The sequence below is a fragment of the Falco punctatus genome (genome assembly GCF_963210335.1).
Source record: "Falco punctatus genome assembly, chromosome: 11".
Taxonomy (NCBI): Eukaryota; Metazoa; Chordata; class Aves; order Falconiformes; family Falconidae; genus Falco; species Falco punctatus.
In genome coordinates this window covers 17,103,228-17,126,653 of record NC_137591.1, presented here as the reverse complement: position 1 = coordinate 17,126,653, position 23,426 = coordinate 17,103,228, and the positions used below count along the sequence as shown (strand labels likewise).

The 23,426-nt window shown below is 43.1% G+C and overlaps 1 protein-coding gene across 1 annotated transcript in view; it reads left to right on the top strand.

The window, feature by feature from the left end:
- COL24A1 (collagen type XXIV alpha 1 chain) overlaps window positions 1-23,426 on the top strand; it is a 156,716-nt gene continuing 133,290 nt past the window's right edge. The window contains exons 1-3 of the mRNA XM_080406641.1: window positions 1-7,687; window positions 14,271-14,332; window positions 20,894-22,200. Coding sequence (XP_080262767.1) covers window positions 7,632-7,687; window positions 14,271-14,332; window positions 20,894-22,200 — 1,425 coding nt within the window. The 5' untranslated portion in view covers window positions 1-7,631. The remainder of the gene's footprint in view (window positions 7,688-14,270; window positions 14,333-20,893; window positions 22,201-23,426) is intronic.

The following is a 23,426-nucleotide window of genomic DNA, read 5'->3' as shown; positions in this document are numbered from 1 at the left end:
CCCTGTGAAAAACAATCCATGGACCCTAGTGTGCAACGCAAGGTTGTAAACAGAAGGTAATGCTGGTTCTTTGGCAAGTTCTGGACTTCTCAACCTTGATGATGTTCATTCATTAAACTGTTGCGTGTTTGTTTGGGTCAATATGGTGCAGTTACTCATATCATCTGTTGTTCGAGTTTTGACTATGTCTAAGCCAGCACCGGATAACTAAACAACCATGAGGTTTTTATGGCTTTCTGTAATGAGAATAATCCAGGCACATCTGGCTTGATGAGCTTGTTTGATCCAAGCAGAAAAAAAGTCTCATCTTTCAGACGTATTCATAATTTTTTCTTTTCTTTTCTTTTTTAGATCAGCGTTTATAGGAGTATTTAATTCAGTTTTACTTTTATGTTACAAGAGTGGGGAGAGGGGAAGGGTTGCTCTGAAATAATTCTGTACTTGGTGAAAGACCTAGTCTTTTATTTTCCTGCAACAGTAGTTCTCGCTCACATATCTAATCAAATTTAAATAACTGAAAAACGAGATCAATATTTCATCTGTAAAAATAATGTCATGAAATTAGCCTATTAAAAATACTATGCTATATTGGTGGTACAGCTGTAAGGGATTTACAAACATTAATTATATTACTATTGTAAAAATATCAGCATTGAAGTTAGTGCCAATGTATTTTGGTCTTGGATTCTACATATTCATCTGTCTGGTATTTTCAGAAAAAGCAATCTACTTAAAAGTCTCTTTCTCTATAGAAAAATTTTCCTGCCATTATACATGCCTGATCTAGAATTCTTAATTTGGAAATCAAACGTTCATCATACAAAAATACCGTGTTGTACTTGACATTATTTTTGGCTTTCTTCTTAAATCCAGAGATTCCAAGAAAACTAACAGACAATTCCCATTTTTTTCCCTTTATTGGGAGCTAGCAAGTACTGAAGAAGTCTGATGATGACTTACTCGTGAAAAAAAAAAGTGGGAAATAGTGCAATTTCTGATATTATTAATACACACTTAGTCTGGAAGCTCCTGTTCTGATGAATGTCAACAAATGTCGGATTTAAATTACTCCATTGTTCTGCACTATTTAGGTACGCTGTGCGTTAAGAGACTCAAGATATTTAAAAAACACTGGAGAGAATTGGTGGGAAATTGGAGGAAACTTTCTGACATATCAAAGCAATCATTTATTGTTAATGGTTGAGATAACTATGTGAAGTTGGTCAAATTATTGATGTTTTTGTGATCAAATTTCTCTCTTCCCAAAGCTGGAGTCCTTAAGCATTCATAGAATTATGGTATAATTTCTCTCTCTTCAAAAGTTTGGGCAGGGAAAATGGGGTTATTGTGGCTGCCTCAAACAACTGTTTTTTTGCGTCATTTTGAAGGTGCTAAACTGGAGTCTCATGAAATTTTTTCCTTCTATAATTGGGAAGAAAATTCTTATAAGGTTTTTTTAATGTGAGACCAAGTTTTCTTACTCCAAGGCAGAGATTTAACTTGGTGTTAGCCACTGAGCATCAGTAGCTTACCTCTCATCAGGTGAGAAAGAGGAGGACTGAGGCTTCTGCAAACTCCCTTTACTGTCGCCAGAAACTAATTTTGCAGAAGCAAGCCCAAACTGTATTTTAGTTACTGCAGAAGTAATATCTGGGAACACATATTTTTGGCTGCAGGACAGCACTGTGAAAACCTGCACAGCTCCAGGGCTGGAAGTGATGGTCAAGCAAGACTTTTCTAGGACTAACGAACTGCCGAATGAAGCATCTCCCACAGTTGCTGAGAAAAGGAAGGGAATGTCTTTAAAAAGGACTGGCCTAATGCAGAGTTCTCTGTGGCTTGGGAATGAAATGCTTCTCAGATGACTGCATTGGATCTTCCAGATGTGTGAGCAATTTTTAGTGCTGATGAGATTCTGCTAACAGGCTGAGAGAACTGTACAAGTATGGGCAGTTTCACTCCAAATGGGCTCCACTTTTATTCTTTTAAAGAGCGTGGCTTGCAGGAAATACCTGCAGAAAGGTGTCCTGTAAGATGTCTCTAAGGGGTTTTTGACCTATCCTTCCAACGTGAAAGGACACTACGAAGCACTACCAAGAAGGTTAAGTAAGTGCCCTTGGGTGCTACAAGCTAGTGTTTTTTCACACAGGGCAACCACAGCTTTTGTTTTTCACTAAAACAGACTTCTGCCTTTCACTGATGGAGACAGGGCAACTTTTATACAATGATAGAGAATCAGGATCCTTTAGGGAGAGCTTCTGCCATGGGCAGGAGGCTTTGGGGATTGCTGCTGGGGAAGCTCTGGTGCAGGGGACCCCACCAAGGCTGCTGAATGCCCGTGGCAGGAGATGACAGCCACCGCTCTGGTGGGGGAACGCACATTAAACACACTCACTGGGGCTTGCCTTGTGTCTCTCTCGGCACATATCGGTAGAGGTGGTAATTTGGTCCTAGAAATACAGACTCTTGGTCATATTTATGGGCTTCACCTACAAGGGGGTTTTCAGTTCAATGAGCATCCCAGAAAATACCTCAGGTCAAATACATCCTCCTGCCGGCAAGAGTGGGTGTCCACACTTCCTGCCTGGATGGAAAAATACTCCATCAACGATGGGATAAAGATTAACTAAAAATGAAAGTCACTGGGTTTTCCTTCTCTGTTTTTTCTTTCACCAATTGCTCTTCAGCTCCAGACCCCCTCTTCGAGATGGAAATTTACTGTGCTTCTCTCTTGGCAGTTTGGGTTATTTGGTAATTGGATTCTTCTCATTTGGTGAGCCGTTCCAACGGTTCCCACGTTGCACTCATTCTTGCTCTTGTATTTTCCATTCCCTTATTACTTTCCTAATAACAGCTTCTCAGGCTTCTCTCTTCCTTTCATATTTTCTTGTGTGTTTGGCTAGGTTTCTCCTCATTCCTGGTACGGCATACGATGTGCCATCACCAGAACAAGATGTCACAGCTCTTCAGCTGCTGGGTTGCTGTGGGGTTGCTCCTCCAGAAGGCTTTGCCTCAGTTGCCTGTGTCAGCTCTCTGAGAGTTTTTACTCTGCTTTATGGTGGGTCTCTGCTATAGCAGTGACTTTCTAAAATGGATGATACCTGGTCTTGTAAACAATTGCAAGTATCTTGGCCTCAGTGAGACACCTCTCTCAGTTGGAACCACTGGAGCCTTGTGGTCTGGAGCCTCTACTCTGTCTTGTGGTTCACTGAGGCTCTCTTCTGTTTCTTGCTCCAGGCTGGATATATTCCCTCGTTTGTTTTAACTAAGCATCTTAAGGAATTTCACTAGTCTATATGGTCATTTGTGGCTTGGCATTTTTGTTAGTCCTGACTCCGTCATGCCCTTTTTTTTGCTCTGTGTGCCAGGACTTCTTAAGTTTGGTCCCCTGTACCCACAGCATCTCTCCTTTCCTCTCTCAGCCCTTTCCCCTCACAGGTTTTTGTGTGTTGGTCTTGCAGGGCAGAAAATCCCTCTCTGCTCTGAATTCTTCGGAATGTAAATTTATGTTGTCTCTTTAGTTTGCCAGTAGAAAATAAGAAAGGATAGGATTAACCTAAAGTGTCATCAACTGTGCTCTTTAAAGGCATTTCCAGGTTTTTGGCATATTCAGAACTGAAGAACGCTGCTTGACACTAATTCTTTGTATCAGGACGTAACAGGCATAACTAGAGAGAAGGCAGATGCTGGTCATTACAATTTTTTTCACTTTCTACAAAGAATACACACACGCAATAGTTTCAGACCTGGAGTTCCCCTTTCTTCAATTTTAGCCAGTTGTCAAAGACACATTGTAATGCTTTCCATTTCTTGTATTTCTTAATCATATTTGATAGCTTTGTAACTTTATTTAACTGGAGCAATGTGTTAAACTTTTTTTGGCTGCCACAGAGAAAATTCGAAATAATTTTACTGAACTAGGTTCCAGCAGTTTTGGTACATAGCCTAACACCGTATATTGTGGTGTGCGGGGAAAATCAGTTCTCCAAAGGGAACTCAATAGCAGAGCAGATCTTCTGCCAAAAATTCCTAATTCTGGGACCATACCAGGAAACTTGTGTGGGTCCCATTCTGCTCCTACTCAAGTTAGAGGTAAAGCTCCTACTGACTGCAGTGGGATAAGTCTCCGGCTTCAACACTCAGTCCTCACATTTCACACATTTTCCTTCAAATTCTTATTAATTTTTTTTCTTTATGATTAGGCTCTGACAATATACTAACCATTGCTCTCTCCTGTACATTTTCTGGAACGAGAATCACGGATAGGAACCATTTTCCTTGCCTCTCACGCTGTTTAAGAGCAGCTCCTGTTCTGTGCCCCAAAGCATGGCTGGAACTCAGCAGCTGTAATCTAGAGTGACAGATGAGCAAGTCAGATCATGAAAGGAGGAAAAAAACTGCTGGAAGAGGAGAAAACAAACAGAAGAAGAGCTTTTAATCATATCAGAAAGGCAAAAAATGGTATCTTGAAAGAATTAATTTTGTATTTCAGTAATCCCTGGGTTTACTTCGAGAGGTAAGAGAAATCAGGGATAGGTTGTGGTCAAGCAGGAGAAAGCAGACATGGAAAAATGGCATCTTGAGATATTTACCATAGGAAATGCATCTCCAGCATCATTGTGTTGCACTGAGTGCTAACACTTATGGACCTTCAGTGTGTGTAAGTATATCGACTGCTGTATATAGTTCTGGAAATAAACACATGTAATCTGATAGCTTTAAACATAGTAGGCTTTGCTTATTAGGCTGTAAGAACACTTGGAAGAAGCAAGTGTAAGAATAAAACTGACACCGATTTTTGCTATGAAGCTTAGAAGAGATTTGGAGCTGATCTAAAACACAAGTTGGGCAACAAGCTGGGGACTGCTGGGCTATTTCCAACAGTGTCACACACTCAACGTCTGACATTGGGGAAGTAATTTCATTTCCTTGTGCTTTCTCATTTGCTTTCTTCATCTGCATTAGATGGTGCTAATTTCTTCTAGTTGGAGCTTCAGAGCATGACTCTGAGGGGTGTTAATACTGAAGGAAGACAACTAAGCTGGAGAGCAACATTAGTCACTTGCCCAAAAACAAAATGCAAGAGCTGCCAGGCAGAGACACGGGGAAGGGAACAAGGAGCATCCCCTGCACATTCCCAACCCGTTTGTGGTTATGTGATTCAGAGATGTGTGAGCTGTGTGCGGCAGGAAAATGGAAGGGCGCAGGCAACCCTTCCCCTGGCCCTTGCCTCCTCACAGCCTGCCCAGCCCCCTGAGAACAGCCAAGGACCCTGCCCAGACAGCACAGAGGCTGCGTTCAAACCACAGCAGGGGCTGTAACAAGGACCTAAGGAGCAAAGTGCCGAACAGGAGTAGTGGCCTACTTTGTGGACTTCATTTTGTAGTTTTGAATATAGAAAACTGAGCAACCAATGCTAATTTTCTAACTTTATACTGTTTTAAGTCACTGCGTAATTAGGGTCAGCAAAGCTTTGTGTCCACCCTGCATGTGCAGCTGCAAGCATGTCAAGTTGTGCCTTCCTCAGCGCAAACACTGCTGGCAAGGGAGATCTCAGCACGTAATGTCCCCAGCTCATCCTGCCATGTGCTGCAGGTTGGCTCCTGTACTTGTGAGCCAAAACAAGGGCAGGATTTATCCAGGGTCACTCAGGGCAGAACTCTTTCCATAATAGCCCTAATGCTTATGCTAAAGGGTTAAGAAATCAATTATGCATCTACTGCATACAAGACATCTTATTTAAGGGATTGATAGTTTTCATGGAACGGCATCAAACCATTCCAAACCCAATCTGTAATGTATACATTTTAGTTCATCTTAATGCCAAGAAACAAAACTAAATGAAATATAACACTGCAGTTATTGGAGGCCATTCAAGTGTGGTTTAAACCAGAAATACTGCCAAAGACTTTGTTGCAGCACTGTTCAACACCTCCCCGGGCAAGCACCATGTTCTCTTCAGTGAACAAATACATTTCCACGTTTTGCTGTCTCTTTGTTTAATGCAAGGGCATTAGGAAGGCAAAATGTCAGATTGTACCTTTGGGCTTTCAAAAAGTGATGTAAATAGGAAATCCCATGGTAGCTAGTGAGACTATATAGATTCTGAACAATTCAAGGTATTGAAAATTAATTTGAGTGTGAAATTAAACACTGAAACGCTCTGGTGTGTTGCCTGAGAATAACTTTTTCCCCTATAACTCTTCTTCTGTGATGCCCAAGAAAATTCAATGGTCTAAGTTTGCCCTTGGTTCCCTCACAATTCCCACCCCCAGCTATCTGGATCACTCAGAAAAGTCCTTTCCAGCTGAGTGGAGCACCCTGAACAACGACAATATAAAATCCTTGTCTTGTACAACCTTTTTTTGTGCCTTATCACTTCTCTTGTTTTCTTCTGTTTGGGAATATGTTTGGTTTTATTTTGTGTCACCTTTCTCCATCTTACCTACAACCTGAAGGTCTTGCTGCAGGTCTGATGTGAAATCTTCATTCTTGTAACACCCAGCGAGAGCCAAATACCACAGTCCTAGCCGACATCACGTTTCTGCTTAGGTCAATGGAAGTTTTGCCCAAGTAAGGCCGCAGGATTCAACCACAGGTTTGCTGTACAGCATGTACTGCAGCGTCTGGTGGTGTTTAACTCTACCTGGTTTGTTTTGAGAGACTGTTTGCATAAAGATGTCTTATGGGATAAAGTTACAATAGACTGTTACTGGGACAAGGTAAGAAAAATGGAAAATAAAGCTAAAAAGACCTTTGTCTCTAGGAGGAAGACAGCGGAGAGCGTCATGTTTCTTTTGGCGTTATAATGCTACTAAATTACATCTGCTCTTCAAACATCTTCTGGGGGGAGGATTGCTGGACCCCACTCCAATTATACCCGGGATGCAAAACCCCCAGCTCACTCCGCTTTTCCTCTTTATGCCGTTTCATCACATCTCTCCCCCCGCCCCCCCATTGTAATTTAACGTACAGCCTTCTGCAGAGCCTTCCAGCTGAAGCCCAGCGGGAACCGCAGGCTCTGTCGCCCCTCGGATGCGCTGACAGCCTCACCTGCCCGCGGCTTTCCCGCCCCAACGCGGGCAGCGGCGCTGGCGGGCGCACCTGGGCCGCCCGCTCCGCTCCGCTCCGCTCCCCGGCCCCGCGCTGCCGGGGCGGGCGGATGGTGCCCGGTTCGGCTCGGCCCGGCCCTGCACGCCCCGGGGCCGCCGGCGGGTCCGGTGCCCGCGGGGACCCGCGCGGGACAGCACGCGCGGCCGGGCCGGCCCGCCCCGGGGGCCGTGTCTGCTGATGTAATCGCCAGGCAGCCAGCGCTGAAATTTAACACCGGGCGGGCGGGCGGGCCGCCGGTGCCGGGGCAGGCGGCTGCAGCGCCGCTCCGCCGCCGCACGCCGCGGGCAGCCGCGGGGCTCCCCCGCCACCCAGCCCCCGGCGCCCCCCGCCCCCTCCCCCCTCCGCCCCCGCCGTGCCCGCCCCCGCGGGCCGTACGCGGGCCGCCCTCGGGCTTGCGCGGAGCTCGGCGGAGACCTCGGGGCCGGCGGGGTTTCATGGACAGGACCTGACCCAGCGGCGGCGCGGCGCTCGGCTCCGGCTTTCCCTCGGATCCCCGCTGCCCGGGCAAATGCATACAAATGCATTTGGGAGCCGAGAGGACAAGGCGAGGACGCATCTCTCCCGCGGAACAAACGTAAGCGGGAGCCGGGGAGGCGTGACGGCGGGCCCCGCTGCCCCGGCCGCCGGCGACGGGGCGCACCGCACCGCCACCCCGCCGCGGGGCCGGGCAGGGGCCGCGGGCTGCGGCTCAGTTCCCCTCCTGGGGGCATCGGACGGCGGCCCCGGCGGGCTGTCCGTACACCCCTACCCTCCGAGCTCCAGCCGTAGCCCCGCGAGGTGCCAGGTGCCCCCGGGGGAGCGGCGGGGGCTGCGGGGTGCCGGCTCTCCGCACGGAGCCCGCCTGTGCCGCCGGCGGCGCCGCGCTCTCCCTTGTCTCTCCCTCTTGCTTTCCGGGATACTCCCGGTCCCGTCCAGCGCCCCCGTGTCACGGTGCCGCGGCGGGCAGCCCGGCTGCGGGGAGCGCGGAGCGGGGCAGGCGGCCCCGGGGGCCAGCGCAGCCCTGCACCCGGGCGGCAGCGGGGCCCTGGGGCCCGGGGTGCCGCTGCGCCGCCAAGGAACACGGCTGCGTGATCTCCTTTCTGGTACCCAGCTGTTGAAACACAGCGAGCGGACAAAATCTGCAGAATTCACGTTCAAGAGCCGAGTCTGCTCTTCTGTTAACAGAGACGATCAGCTGAGGTGCCCCGTATTTCCATGCTCTGCAATAGGCTGAGGTACTTCTAATGCTTCGTCAATTGCGATGCAAAGGTAGAGCTCGGCTCTCCTCTGTAGTTTGCCTGGAAGCAGCCTAGGCAAGATGATTGTGAACTTTTGATAGTTGTAATGATATTATAGAGGTTACCGGTATGCGTCTCGTTTTGTAAAGTGTTTATTTTATTCTGGCTGTGGTTTAAATTTACCGAGAGCTCCGAGTGGGACAGAGAGAAGGATTGTTGTAGCGAGGATTATGCTGCTAGAGTGTGCCTAGTGTGTAATCTGGGTGCGCTTGAATGCTTGTGAGCAGTTATGTGGCTGCCTGAAGGTGGCCTTCCCAGGAGATCTGTGTGTTTAATGGCTGTGGCTGTGGGACCTCAGGAATTGTCTTGACTGCAATTTAAAAAAGGGGTTTATTTGATATCTGTAAAAGGATATTGCTGATAGAGAAACGTACATTGAATCACGGTAAAATAGAACAGTAGCAGAGATGCAGTTTACCTGAGTTCAAAATCAGAGATAGCTTCAGCATGTGTAACGATATGCTTCTATCTTGTTTACCTAATTTACTTGACTATAGAAAAAGCAACCTGGTTGCTTGCCTGCGTTAAGAAATCTGAATTCTTTGTGAAGGGGTCAGGTTTCCTTAGCATATATCAAATCAGTCAATTCCTTGCAACCTAGACCACCTTTTTGTGGAAATGCCATTAGGTCAGACCTGCTGTCTCTGCAGGTTAAATAAATAAAATGCCCACAGCTGCATGACTTCCTAAATCTCTTGCCACATTTGTTGACTGAATACTTGATTTTAGAACATAACCAGCCTTGTGTTACCCTTGTTTCTTGAGAGTGCCAAGTTGTAGAATGTTTGAAGAGCCATCTACAAAACATACAGAAAGAAGCCCTGAAAGAAGAGTCTTTCATGTGGGCGGGAATTTGAGCTGTATGCTTTTACCTTAATATAGACAAGAACAGCGTACCCTATCTAGACAAGAAAACTAGCATAAGAAAAGCGTAAGAAATCAGGGATGTACTCATAAAATGGTTATAAAATCACATTTTTTCATCATTTTTTCTCCTTTTAGAAATACTGACAGAGTTGACTGTTCTTCTGGATGTGGTAATTTCTCATCTTAAGCCAAATGCTGCCCAGAGAGTGTTCGGGTCACCAGGCAGGGACCCTCCTTTCTCTGAACCACAGCGCTGTTGAGGGTTCTTTTCAGGCCATGCTGCCTCAAAAGGAAAGAACAATATGTCTTTTCATCCTCTAACTCTCACCTTGTCTTGTGTCTCTCCCTTTCCCTCTTCTTTCAAACTGTGAACTTGCAGCAGAGGATTTGGGAGCTTCCCCCTTGCTGGTTAGGCGCACAGTGGCATCTGTGCCCATAGGGTGTGCAGCTGTCACCCAGGAGAGGCTTTGGAGGCTGTTGTGTCCTTTCAGAAAGCCATGTTGATAGTAGGTCTCTTAAAAATTGGCAAGCAGCCCTGGACCTGCTGGCTAATCTCATGATAGAAGCAAAGGAAGATAGCTTTATTTTCGGATCTTTAAGGTTTTTAACAGCCTGGGGTCTTTGAGAGGCCCAGGGCATCTCTGTCCACAAGGTGCTATCGCCTTTCCCAAAGCACTCCTCAGGCCTGATGGATGCAGGTTGGGCCATTCTTCCCAGTGGTCCTTGGAGGAGATCCAATGAGCCAGTGCACGGGGGGCAGGTGCTGGTGTTTAAACCATCCTCACTGATGCATCTGTGTCAGTGACACTGGCAACAGATTTTCCTGCCTTCTCTAGCAGCCAGGTAGTGGTATATTTCCTTTAAGCTTGAGGTTTAGGAAAGTAGCTTGGAATGAAGAGGCTACTGCCACGCACTGACCAAACCCAAGCTCTGTACACTGCTGAATAGCCTTCAGAGGATGGAATTCTTCATTGTTGCTTGCCACAACTTGCTTTGAAGCTTATCAGTCTCCTCATCAATCTGTCACCACTAAAGGGAAAAAATAAATACAGATAGTCACTGTCCACTCATAGGAAGAGGCAAACAGCCACAAGATGTCAAAGATTATCAGACAGATAAGCTGTATTTTAAGTGGTGGAATAGCTAGTGCTTTCCTCCAAACAAATACATAGTTGCCCCCAGCTTGTGCTTGCCTGTAAAATAGGAGAGGGGATGAAGAGGTAGGAAGAGGAGAGGAAACTCAAGAGATACCTAGACTCTAGGACAGGACATAGCCAAGGAGTTTGTTACAGCTTCATATGTGATGTTAAGTGGGGAAAAGCAGCGAGCATTCAAGTCAGCTGCCATCTTCCTTGCCACATGCTTTTGCATTTTTCTGTTGTTGTGTCCCAACAAGGCAAGTCGCCCCAAGAGCTAGGGGCCAGCTAAGGTGTGCTGTCCAGGGTTTCTGCATGCTGCTTGCTTTGTTCCTTGCAGCTACAGCAGATGATGGATCAGGCCATGTATGCATTACACAGCAGGGAGCCTGGTGGCTTAGTGGCAGTGCTGGTGGGAGAATGGAGTCTGAGAACTGGCCGCTCTGCAGCTTAGAAGTTTTTGACCAGGAAAGGGGGTGTGTGTGTGTGTGTCTGTGAATGGATTCTCTCAGAAACACAGAATTTATATATTTTTTTTTAATCTTTGGCCATGGAGGGCTTCCCTCATGGAAGTACAACTTCACTTTAGGTTGCACATGGTTTCATTTACAAAAAGTTTTACTTGTAAAAAAAGGTAGAAGGAAGACTAACTTTTCCCACACATTAGAGAACCTCTAGCCCTATGGTTGTCTCTGGTCACTGTTTTTTCTCTTAGCTGATCACTCATCTGTTCTTGACATTAGCTAGAGTGCACTGTGTAAGCCAGACGTTTGTCTTTACCTCTTACTAAATGTTTCTGTATATCCAGTTACATCTGTGTAATTTAGAGCCCTGGGAGCATTTTGGAATTTCTTGCCTTCCTACATTTGCTGGGAGGTGATGGAGGCAGATACCTGACACACAGCTTGTCCCTGGCTGACACTGTGGAAGAGGCTGTTGTAATGTGGAGAGGGGTCATGTTTGCATTTTGGGCTCTGAGGTTCTTTGAGCATCCTGACTTTGGAGTTAACTAAAATGTCTTATGCTGGTTTTAATTGTGAATCCATTTTGCACCCATGTTAATAACCCAAGTTAAATAAAGAGTTGTCCCGAGTTTTAGCTGATACAGTGCAATGTGTGCACTTTCCTCCTAACACAGCGATCTCCTGTCACTGAGCTTCTCATTAGATGATGCACTGTGTGACACAGAAACTATAAACTTGAATTCTAGCCTTCAGACTTGAAAAAAACAAAGTGAGCATCCCTTATCTGACTTGCTGTTTGGACAGCAGTCAATATTGGGTCTTTTGCAGGAGTGGCAGAGCTACTCCAGCAGACATTTCATGGCTGTAGCAGGAGAAAGCCTGAAGAGAGGCACAGCTAGGGACTGGACTGGTTAATTAAACATGCCCTTACAAGTGCACTGGCATCTATGAGGAGTAGTTTCCACCCTGCTCCCTTTCTGTGATTAGGACTGGAGCAATGATGCATATTTTTTAATATCGTGTACATTCTGTGCAATTTCTTGTAAAAAACCCATGGTGTATCTGCAGTTTTGCAGTGGCAATACCAATGATGAAATATTCCCATTATCATGCCTTACTGTTCTTTAAATTATTAATTTGTTCTGATTGCCAAAACTTAAGCTTTCACAATATGCAAATACATATGTAGGTGCATAACCAATGGACCCAATTTTGTCCAAGATCCAGCCCACTTATTTGCTTTGAAAACTTTGAGCAGATATTTTGAAGAATGGATGCTCTTTAAGATATATCATTGCAAGAAAAACAGGTTTAGTCTAATTTTATAAAGCTTCTCTTCCCTGCCCCCATAATTTGAAATCCTGTTTAAATAAGTGTTTTGCCTGAAAATCAGTGTGGCAATTTGTGAATGATGTCCAGGCTGCTGGTCAGGTGAAAAGGAGAGCAGGCAGGTTTGCCATCGGAGAGTGGGTGGTGGTGGACGGTGCGCTTTTTAAGTTGTTGTTTGAACAAACACACCTGTAAGGAATGGGAATTGGTTGGGTCTATAATGTTCTCTTTCTCCTCCCAGCATTTGCCAGGGATGATTATTTTTTTTCCCCCTCAAGGCGGGAACTGGGGAAGGCTCAGCCATTGGGCTTTGGTTGGCAAGTGTCTGTCAAGGGCTGGGCTTGGAGAGGGGACAGTTGAGAGCTACCTGCTGTCTGGGTCAGGCTGGGCTGGGGAGGGGGCCCACGAGAAGCAGTGGCACCAGCTGTGAAGCACCCCCTTCCCCTAAGGGGAGCATGGCTTGAAAACTGGGGTGAAGCCCCACAGTAAAACTGCCTAAGTGGAGGCAGGGTAAGTAATCAACCCATCCTCTGCTAGGTCAGTGAATTTTGACTTTGTTCTTTTTGTTCTTTCTTTGTTTCACTGAGCAAATTGATAAAACCAGATTTTTGCTCTGTGATTTTCATACACTTGGATGTTTCTAGAATGTCTGAATTGCAAAACCTTGAATGGAACATTAAGATTTTTTCACTAAGTACTGCGCGCTCTCTGTGTACGTACATATATGTAAATATTTAAATTGTAGTATGATTTCTTGTCACTGTAGCATTACTAATACTTGGTTTATGCATACGTTATCCTATGAGCTGAAGGCAACCTGGCAGTGAACACTGAGTTTAAGGCACTTGTCTATCATGGCTGTTTGAACCATATGTTCCTGTATAAAGTGGTAGAGTTTTCTTCCTGCAGGTTTTGTTTTTTTTTTGCTGTGCAAATCTGACTAATTAGCTGTCAAAGCTACATCACATGAAATGACAGGTGTTCAATTGCAACTGTGTTACTTTCAAATACTGTTTATTCCAGATACTCAAGCACTCTCTGGCATGGTCCAGCAAACACTTTTAGTCAATGCAGCGTTTAATATTATGAAAAAACAATGAGGTTACATACATTAAGGAGCAAGAGGGTTGAGCTGAGGCTCAAGTGTGAGTGGAGTAGTTAGTATCAGAACTATGTTTCTGATATTTTAGAAATATTTCTTCTTAGAACCAATTAGATAGAGGTTACTATAATTGTTACATAGATCTGTGTCTGGATGTCTAATGCTAACAGAAAGTGTAGTTCTCATTTAACAGAAGATTCGGTCACTGATAAGAGTGTGATTAGATGCTAATATGAGAATTGAGTAAAAACTAGCAGTCTGTTTTTAACTATGGTAAAAATGTGTTCTTTGCCCAACATCTAACACTTTTCACTTAAAGCAAATTTTGAGCACATAATCTGTGACAACCTTGTATATGTTCATCGTAACTGACGAGCCTATGGTACCTATCAGTATTGCATTCTTCTATGTGAGCATGAAGTTTCAAGTCAAAATGTGATGGAATGGGATTTTTTTTACTTTGTGAAAAGCATGTATTATAAAATTTTGTCATATTACAAAACAGGAACAAAAGTGTGACACAACATTTGCAGTTATGATAAAGTGTTGTGATTCAGTGACAAGACTGATAGCAAGTCAAAAGTATCTAATGATCTCTACAGGCATTAAATTGTCATTTATTTTATAGTTTCTTTACAGTAATTATTTTTTTTTCTTTCCAGGAAGAAATTTACTACATAGCAGCCTTCATATTTGAAGACTGCTGCAAGAAAATATAAAACAGATGCAGTTACTTTATTAATAAAAGCCAGTGTAAAATATATGTACTATACATGAGGGTGTACATAATCCTTGATCTTTGTGTAAAACGCCTTCTCAGCATCAGTGGAAAGTTGTACAATGTGATGGCTTTGATCCAAGACTTGCTGAAGTCAATGGTATTATGCCATTGACTTTCAATGTTGAATCAAGATTCTAATTCCTTGGAGTTCTGAAACTGTAGATGTTTTCTCATGTGTTCTTGTTTTTCTTTCCTTTTTAGGAAAACTCTCCTTTTTATTGCAGTATGTATAGCTGTGGGTGTTGCGCAAGTACCCAAACAAGGTGAGAAGAACACTTGTATAATCTGTTACTAGAAGAAAAGCATAAATGAGTGTTGTTACTAGTGACCTTAGGTTCAGCTCCTTAATGGTGACTTAAAAGAAAATACCAGCTACAGCATAATGAGAGTAAAAGTTTAAAGCAACCGGTTTGGAAAAGATGACCTTTTGAAAATTACTCAGATTTTCTGTCTATGAAATTACTTACATATTTAAGCAAGCTTTCCATAAAAGAGAAGCCTTGTACAGTGAAAAGGCTTTGATTGTGTCACTGCAAGTGGGTGTCCTTGGGGGTGGCAAGCTATGACTGAGTTACCTTTGCACTTAGGGCTGTGCAAGCAAACCACTGTATATAATAAAGGCTTAGTCTAGGCTGGCACCATTAAAGCAAAAAATGAAATTGTGTATTCATTTGGGTTTGCATTCAGATGCAGATGTTAGTGAGGAAATAGGGTTGTCTTGTTTTTAGTTTCTTTTTTAATCTGCCAGCTGTTATAACTGCACCAGATGTGCAGCTTGCACTAAAGAGTACTGTGGGAATATTAGTGTCCCGAAGTGGTGGAGAAACATGCCATTTTAGTAATTTTTTTATCTGCCAGGAGAGTGGCAGCATCAGTTCTCTGCCACGTTCCTTCATTGTACAGGTGAAACAAGAAATAGGTCATCCTTGGTTGGTAAGTATGTTAACTGCAAATACTCAGCTGAATACAAACAGCTGGGTTGCGTGGTTAAGAGAAGACTCATTCCTGATAACATTTTGCTGGAGCCCTGTGGGATATCTCAGCAGCCTCCCACTGTTATTCTCACCAATGATGTTTTCCTTCTCATCATTCTGTGCGACTGGCAAAGCTTGATTGGGTTTTGGTTGTTTTTTTTTTCTTCCAGTTGCAGGTTGGTTGTTCCCCCCCCCCCCCCCCCCCCTTCTCTTTGTAGTTCTGCCTTCCATTAGTTGCTTGTTGTTTGCCTGGTAAAGGCTGGTTGGTTTTTCACATTCAGCTCAATGGGGGACATATGCTTTTGTGGTGGTGGGACTTCCCCGGATTTTTCTAACAGCTGAGTCAAGTTCTAACTGGAGGAGGAGCAGCACCCATAGATGTGTGTGGCCTGCCCTGCTCCAGGCCTGCGGGGGTGGAAAGGGAAGAGGCTGCTTCAGGGAGGCCGTTTGCACTTTTCCAGTGTAGCAGGAGCAGGTGAGGGATGCCAGAGGCAGGTGTGCAATGATGGTTCGAGTTGTCTTCACCTCTCCAGCCCACCCTCCTCCTCTGCAAGGAAATAAACAATTTCACCCGCTTCTCATGTGTCTCTGCCTGAGAATTGCTTTTCCAATTAAACCTCAGGCAAGGACTGTGAAGGCTGCAGGGCTGGGGGTTGGCAGCATTACGGGGCAGTGGGTACAGTCTGAGGCTTATTTGCCTCTTGGTCAAGAGTACGTGCATACACAGGGCTTGGCAGAAATGGGGTAAAGCCTCCAGTCTCGACATGCATATATTTGATTATTTTTTATTTTGTCACCAGCAGACAAAAGAGTTTTCCTACTCTTTTTTTCTCTTTTTTTTAAAAAAAATTACTCCACAGCATTTCTAGATAGCCATGTGAGAAACCTTACTGAACAGAAACTCCCCTCCACCCCCTGTGCACAGATGCCATACCTAACTGCGTTGTGGTTTAAGTGCTTGCTTGGGATCAAAACAGCACATTGAACCTTGGTGCAACTCCCTGCCAGTGGGTGAATCTGTTCCCTCATGCACTTTATTTGCACAATGTGTAAACGAAGTTGCAAAAAGCGATTTGGAGAACAGCAGATTGAGGAAACCTCAAAAAAAGAGCAGCTCAAGTAAATCCTTCAATCTCAGTATATAACCTGCAGAGCTAGCACTATTCATTTGCAGTGCTTAGCAGGAACAGGGTTGTCTGCCCGTTAGGAATATGTTAATACTGAAGTTGTTATTAAAACTTTATTGGAAGTTGTATTTTGAAAAAAAAAAAAGTATTCTGCCAAATATGAAGATGCTAGCTAGAATAATTAAAATTATTTCTTTCCTGAGCTGATGGGACAGCCTGTGCATGCTTTGCATGAGAAGCTATGCCTTGTTTGTTTTGGTAGGCCGCTATAAATTGTGTTCAGTGAAATACATGTCAAGATACAGCCTCAGCCTTTTAGGAGTAGTACTCTGAGTGTGGCTCAAGGACATACAGACTCGGTGTGTCTGGTTGGCTTTCTTATTCCAGTCACTTGGCCTGGTGTCTTTACAGCCAAGTATCTTAATTTACCCATCTACAGATGCAGCATCCCCTGGGAAATGAGCAACCTAATAAGCAATTACTCTGAGTTCTGGTGGAGCTGACTGATGAATGACACTTGTCTTTCCCTTGCCCATACTGGTAAAGGGAAAATGAGCGATGTGTATACTAAGATTGCTGAAATGGGGAGAGCACCCCAAATATCCTGCCTTCAGAGCAGTCATGAGTATGGAGGAATGTGGAAAATGAACAGGAGAGACTGAACAGGAGTGTGGGATGGTCAAATAGCCAAATCTCCTCATCCTCCCTCAGTTCCTTTTTGGGGTTTCTTTGTGCCACAAGAGGGTCAGATTTTTTGCCAAAGCCCGCATTAGGTTTTCCCTCTCCTCATGATGCAGTGATGTTGTGAATTTTTCAAGTCCTCCTAGAAGGTGGAAGGAAAGTACTTGATACCAAAAACCCCAAACAACTTTTCCTTCAAGAAGAGGAGCTGTTACAATTTGGGGGACTAATGGGTTGACTGAACAGTAAGTGAAGACAGATGTTGTGTAGACATGGGTAAACAAAGAAAACTGACTACTGATAGGTAAAAAAAAATAGTGGTTGTCATGCTGGGTAGAAGAGTTGAGCGGGTTGCCTGTTCCCAAAACCCTGTGTACTGCCAAGAGCTTCTGAAAGCCTTCAAATAAAATAAAAATACATGTTGGACCAGAAATGAAACAACCGGCCAAAAATGTTTGGAACAGCCTTTTGGCTTGATGGTGGGTTAACAGGCGGCAAGTCAGCAAGGAATAATTAGTTGATAGTTAATCTTTTGCTGTCATTTTTTACACAGCATTTATTTGTGTTTAGCTTTCTCGGGACCTGTCATTGTTCACAGAAATCTGTTTGCAGGATGTGGAGAATGTATCTTACTTCTCATCATGCTCTCAGATGACTTTCCTTTTTTTAATAACTTCTAAACAGTGTGCTGTTTTCAAATCAGAACTGCCAAAATTTTGGCAATTTTGCTCGTAGTTTGAGATTTAGTAGCAATGCTTTTGAATGTAACTTTTAAATTTACTGTTTTAAGGCAACTTAAGCTTTTTGGTTTATACTTCAATTTATAATGCTTTTGACAGATCATGTGTAGTTATTTTTAGATACGAATATATAATTATAAATATTTTAAAATACCAGTACTTGCCAATTATTTCAGGTTAGGATGTGATATTTAGGCATTGTTAGCTATGCTTTGTGCAGTCAGCTGGTCCAGTCAGGCCACAGAAGATGCTGGAGCAGTATCTCCAGCCTTGGGGTATTATTAGCTTGTGTAACACCTCTGCATTGCCCAGAGCCCAGGATCTGTGTTTCTTCCTAGCTTTCACAAGGGCAATACAAGCAGAGCTTTCTTCTCCCTAACTACATGCAGACCATGCAGGACCGGGGTCCTGGGAAAGTGTAGTGGTTCATTAGCAGATGCATTGTGCTTCGAAGCTGTACTATAACCTGACCTCTGTTATCAGTTTGATGGATATAAATACAGCCATAGTAAATTAATTGCTCTGAGGCAAAACATCTTGAGAAATTGGCGTACACATGACTTTCTGCAAAGATATGCTTTCTCCATACCTCTGTCTGTGCTGGCTACCTGCCAGGATAATCTTGGCAGGTCCATGAATCTCAAACATGACTAGAAACACTACAAGGTGTGTAATTAATTTTCAAGATGTACAGTGCATTCAGGTTGATGCTTTTGGTTCCAATTTATAAACCACTCTCAAGGAAATCTCAGGCTCTTTTCATAACTTACCACTGAAACTAAGCCAACATCTGTCTATTCTTAAAGTTTGCTATGAATACGTTCAGTAAACAGAGAAAGGGAAGACTGGGAAAGGAAACCTGTTTTCCACTAAGAGTGAACATCCATTTGTTTCAGTTGCTCTTTTTTCTTAATATAGCAGAGAATTCTTAACTTTTCCTGGTTACTCCAAAATTTTTTTAGGCCATTTAATAGCTTTATTTACTTAACATAAGCACAACGTGCATAGTAAAAGTACCCTCAGCTAAATGCTATGGGAAGTGCCAGTCTCTTCCCAGTCAGGCTTATTAGATCAGTGTAACTGTTAGATACTACTAGTAATTTTTAATATAGGCAGTTCACTGAAGGTTAAGTTTAGCTAGTTGTTCCACTTAGGGCGGGGGGAAAGATGATATCTTCTGTGCACTGCTATTTATGAAGACTACGATGTTCTGTTTCCCCTTGCATAGAAAATCAGAAAACTTATGTTAGAGGGATCTTGAACTCATCTGGGCCTACCTCCTGCTGAGATCAAGGTCAATGTTGAAGTTAGTTCAGGTTGCTGGGTCCTGTCCAGTTGGGCTTTGAAAGTTTCCAAGAATGGAGCTTATGCAATGTCGTTGCCCCCCGGTCCAGCACTTAAGTACTTCTGTGGTGAGAATGCTTTTTCTTTGTACAGAGCTGCAATTTCTTGTGTTGCAGCTCGTGTCTGTTACTTCTCAGCTTTTCTCTGTTTTCCCTATAACCCCAATTTAAATAATGGCCAACTGTAATTAGTTTTCCCAAAACTTTCCCATTTCCAGGCCAAACATGTATCTCCTTCAGCCTTTTCTTATGTCGTGTGTTTTACCCCCCAACTTTCTTGTTGTGTATTTCCATGACTGTGTGTTATCTCAGTCTCTGCAGTGTTTCTGTAGCACCTTTCACAAACACTCAGACAAGAAATTTTGCCAATTAATGTCATAAGTCCTGTCTTATTTTGTGACACTACAGGAAAACTGCTGGGGACGTGTGGTTTAGCTCCTAGTAAAGCCTTGTAGTGTTTCTGTTTCAGCTGTATCGTAAGGTATCTAACAGTGTCTTTATATTCTTCCTGAAGGAAGAAGGTGTTTATGCCCACCAACCTACATGCCTGAATCTGATTTAGGCAATACCAAATTAATCTGGTCATCTTTGACCTTTAGGAGGAACATGGCTTTAATTTCTTACCCCAGGTCAGATATGATGCCAGTTTTTCAGGAGGCTAGATAATTTTATTTCTACCCATTACTTGAACCTAGCCATTTAGCTAGGTGAAAGATGGAGATACTGTAAGGTCCAGGCTAAGGAAAAGGTTAAAGCACAAAGCTCACATATAAGACATTAGAGAATCCACCAGTAAAAACACCACTGCCCATTCCACTCTGTAGCAAGGTCCTACAGAGTCCTTTGAAGTCCTATCCGGACTTCTGTATGCCAAAGCCAAATCTGTAGGACATAAATTGGTAGGACAGCTGGTTTCTCTGTCGTCTTTATGTCCACTGCTGTCTCCGGCTCTGGAGTGCACTTTCACTATCTTGTCTGGGTAGCTGCAGCCTTGTGTTCTCTGCAAGGACAGATGAGCCAGAAGATGGGAGCACTGCCCTTTGGGTCTTGACATTTGTCCTCTTTCCTTGCTCCTCACCACTTCTGTGGAGTTCACTTCATCCTTGGCCCTTACAAGTAAATTATGTGGAGGGAAAGGAGGCAGTGGCATGCTCTGTTGCATCTCCCCTTGGAAAGATCTTTTGTTTTCTTTTAGTCTGACTAACTTTGGCACAGATACATAGAATCAAGGGTGATCGCCCTGGGAAAACGATTCCCTCTGAAGCCAGCTCTGCAATGGTACAGGGCCACACCTGCTGGGAGGAGAGCAACATTTCTTCCCAGGTACCAGTTGAATTGCCTCTGCAGCACGTAGTAGTAGCTCCCCAGCCTCAGCAAAGCTTAACTTTGTATTTTGCTTTGAGCCAGTGACTATCTTTTGGTGCTCTGCTGAGGTGTTACTGTGTTATAAATAGCTTGTCCATTCTTAAAAACAAAGCAACCTTCCTCTCAAATGTTTTCATTTAACTTCTCAGATAAAGAGGAAAAGCACGGTTTTATTGCAGAAGGTTTTTACATGAGAAAAAATAATTAAAATATTATCCACTCAGTAGGCGGTATTAGCCAAATAAATAAGGAACTAACAAAGTGTGTTCATTGACTATTGTGAAAAGGTTGAAGACAGAAAATGGGGATTTTTCTGTTTCATAAATGAATTGATATACAATGGGCATTATGTAGGCCTTTCTGTGTGTTTTTCTTTTTTTTTTTTAAGATGGAAAATTTTTCTGGCTTTGTTTGCTTGATTTATGTGAAAGATGGTGTGCCTTACACTAGGGATTTGTTGACCTTGCTGTGTGCAGCATATATGCTCTGGGAAGTACAGGATTGTTAAGATGATGTGTGTACATTAGTTTATATGGGTCTGAATTTATAAGCTTGTAAATGAAATCAACAGTATGCCTTTATTTCTTTTTACAGCAATAGATGTTCTTCATCAACTAGGCCTTGTGAAAGATGTTCAACAGCCCTCAGAGACAACGGTGCCCTCAACATCATCTCTGTTACCTCAGGGTGTTCGTCTAACCATATCAGGAGTTGTACTAACTAGTGATGCATATATTGAGTCCCCCATCATTCAAGTCATACCATCAAATCTAGGGCATCAGTTCACCATATTGGTTGGGTTGTACTCTTACAGAGTGAATAATGCTTTCCTTTTCAGTATTAGGAACAAAAGTAGACTGCAGTTTGGTGTCCAGCTGCTACCAAGAAAGGTAGTGGTGTACACTGGAGGGAAGCAGTCTGTATACTTTGATTATAGTGTTCATAATGAACAATGGCATTTGTTTGCCATTGACATTAGAGACAAGACTGTCTCGATACTTGTGGAGTGTGGAAAGAAGTACTATAGCAGGGAAGTAATTTCTGCAGCGGAGACATTTGATTTGGATGGTTTATTTACCCTGGGAAGGATGAACTCTCACTCTGTCGGCTTTGAAGGAGTTATATGTCAGCTAGATATTATTCCCTCTGCGGAAGCCTCTGCAAACTACTGTAAATATGTGAAACAGCAGTGTCGCCAGGCTGAAACGTATCGATCTGTGCTAGGAGCTCCACATGTGTCAGATGAGTTGGATATTTTTTCGAAGATTATGATTGATGAGAAAAACCAGTCAGAAGATATATCGGCTTATAGAAGTAAAGAAGCATCAAACATTCCCGTTACCAGTGTTTCTCAGATTCATTTTCTACCAGAATACTTTGAGTCAAGAAACATCTCTGCATCAGAGTTTGCAGAAGCCAAACCTCCGTTGCTGGAAGCTTGGCCTGAAATGGAACTCCAGGAAAACATCAATCTGCCTTTTCGTCAGCAAGAGACAAGCAAAAAAAGAAACATCACTAAATCCCCCACAGGATCGTATCCAAATACTTTAGATAATACCCCAGAAGATGCAGACAGGCAAAGTGAGCTTTCTCTGATCTCCCCTGTAAAACAGAGTAAAACTAAAAGCAAGGGAATGGACAAAGCAAAACAGCATTTAGGTGAACCAAGCAAAATGCAGCAATTCTTCAACACAACCCTGTACCGTTTGCCTGCTGACCTCTCTCTGGATAATCAGCTCAGTCCAGGGCAAGAAGGGGCATTTCATGATGCTGATGAGACTTATCACAAGGAAAACAGTTATGAAATTGGTATTGATAATTATGCTTATGACTATGAAGATCTTGACAAAATACTTGAAATGGAAAGTGTCAGAGGTCCAAAGGGGGAAACTGGACCTCCTGTAAGTTATCTTTACTACTCTTTTTACTATAATACAGCAACATATATTTAACAGAGGCTTTGAAACAAACCTCGCAAAGCATGCCAAAGCTGTGACTGCAACTTCTCCTGGCTGTACTGTACAAATGTTTGTCTGCTTTAAGTATGTCTCTTTCCCGCATGTAATTTTGGTGTAAATGTTGTATATTTTTGTTTACTGGAAGAATACAGACATTCATATTCTGTTGAGGTGGTAGGCAACCCAGACTTTTTTAAAATTTGAAATGCAGACAGATGTTTGTAACTGCTAATTATGGAGACTGTTCACTTAATAAAATTACAGGATACATTCATACAGTACACATGTAGACACCGATTCATGAAAAGAACAACCGGGCTGTTTGGGAGACTGACATAGTTTTCTCAGTTGAGCAATGCTCAGAATTCATAGCTGTAGAAAGAGTCCAACTGCAGAATCTAGACTGATAAAACGACTCGTAACCCAAGGTTATGGGGTCATGCAAACCTGTATGTAAAATTAATTTTAGAACAGTCTTACAAGATTTTGTGATGTTTTTTCAGTTTACAGGGTAAGTAATCCCTGAAACAATTACAAATACACAGTAGAGCTTTTAATAGAAACCTGTTTGTCCTTTGTTATTGTGTGCACAAGGCTCATAAATGTTTTAATACATTACAATGGAATCAATATGTATAAAGCTACAGACAAAAAGAAAAGCAGTTCCTGCTTAGCCTGGGAAATATGATAGTTAGTGCTTGTTTGAGTTTTTGGTTAAGATGTTTAAATTAGCGTGGAGTAGATAATTCCACTTGCTCTTCTTTATTTTTGTGCGTGTGCATTTGTGTGGTTATTACTGGAAAGCAATTTGATATGTTAAGCAGTTCCTAATATATATTTGAATGTGCCCATAAATTTATTGCGTGTGTTCTTTCAGCACTGAAATTTCTTTTTTCTTAAGGTAGTCAGCAACTGAAAACCTATTTAGAAGTTCAATTTTTACTCTAAACAGGATCCAGAAGATGTAAAGGGATTGTTACAGAATTGAAATATGTGTTAACAATTCACACACAATTAATTCACATTAGTCCAGGGGTGCTCTTGCTTAATCTTTTTTTCAATGTGAAGTCAGACTTTTTTTTTTTCTCTTTATGTCCCTTATGATAGTTTTTATGGGGACGTATCCCTAAGTATGTAGCTGTCATCAACATGAGGTTAATTTCCATTTT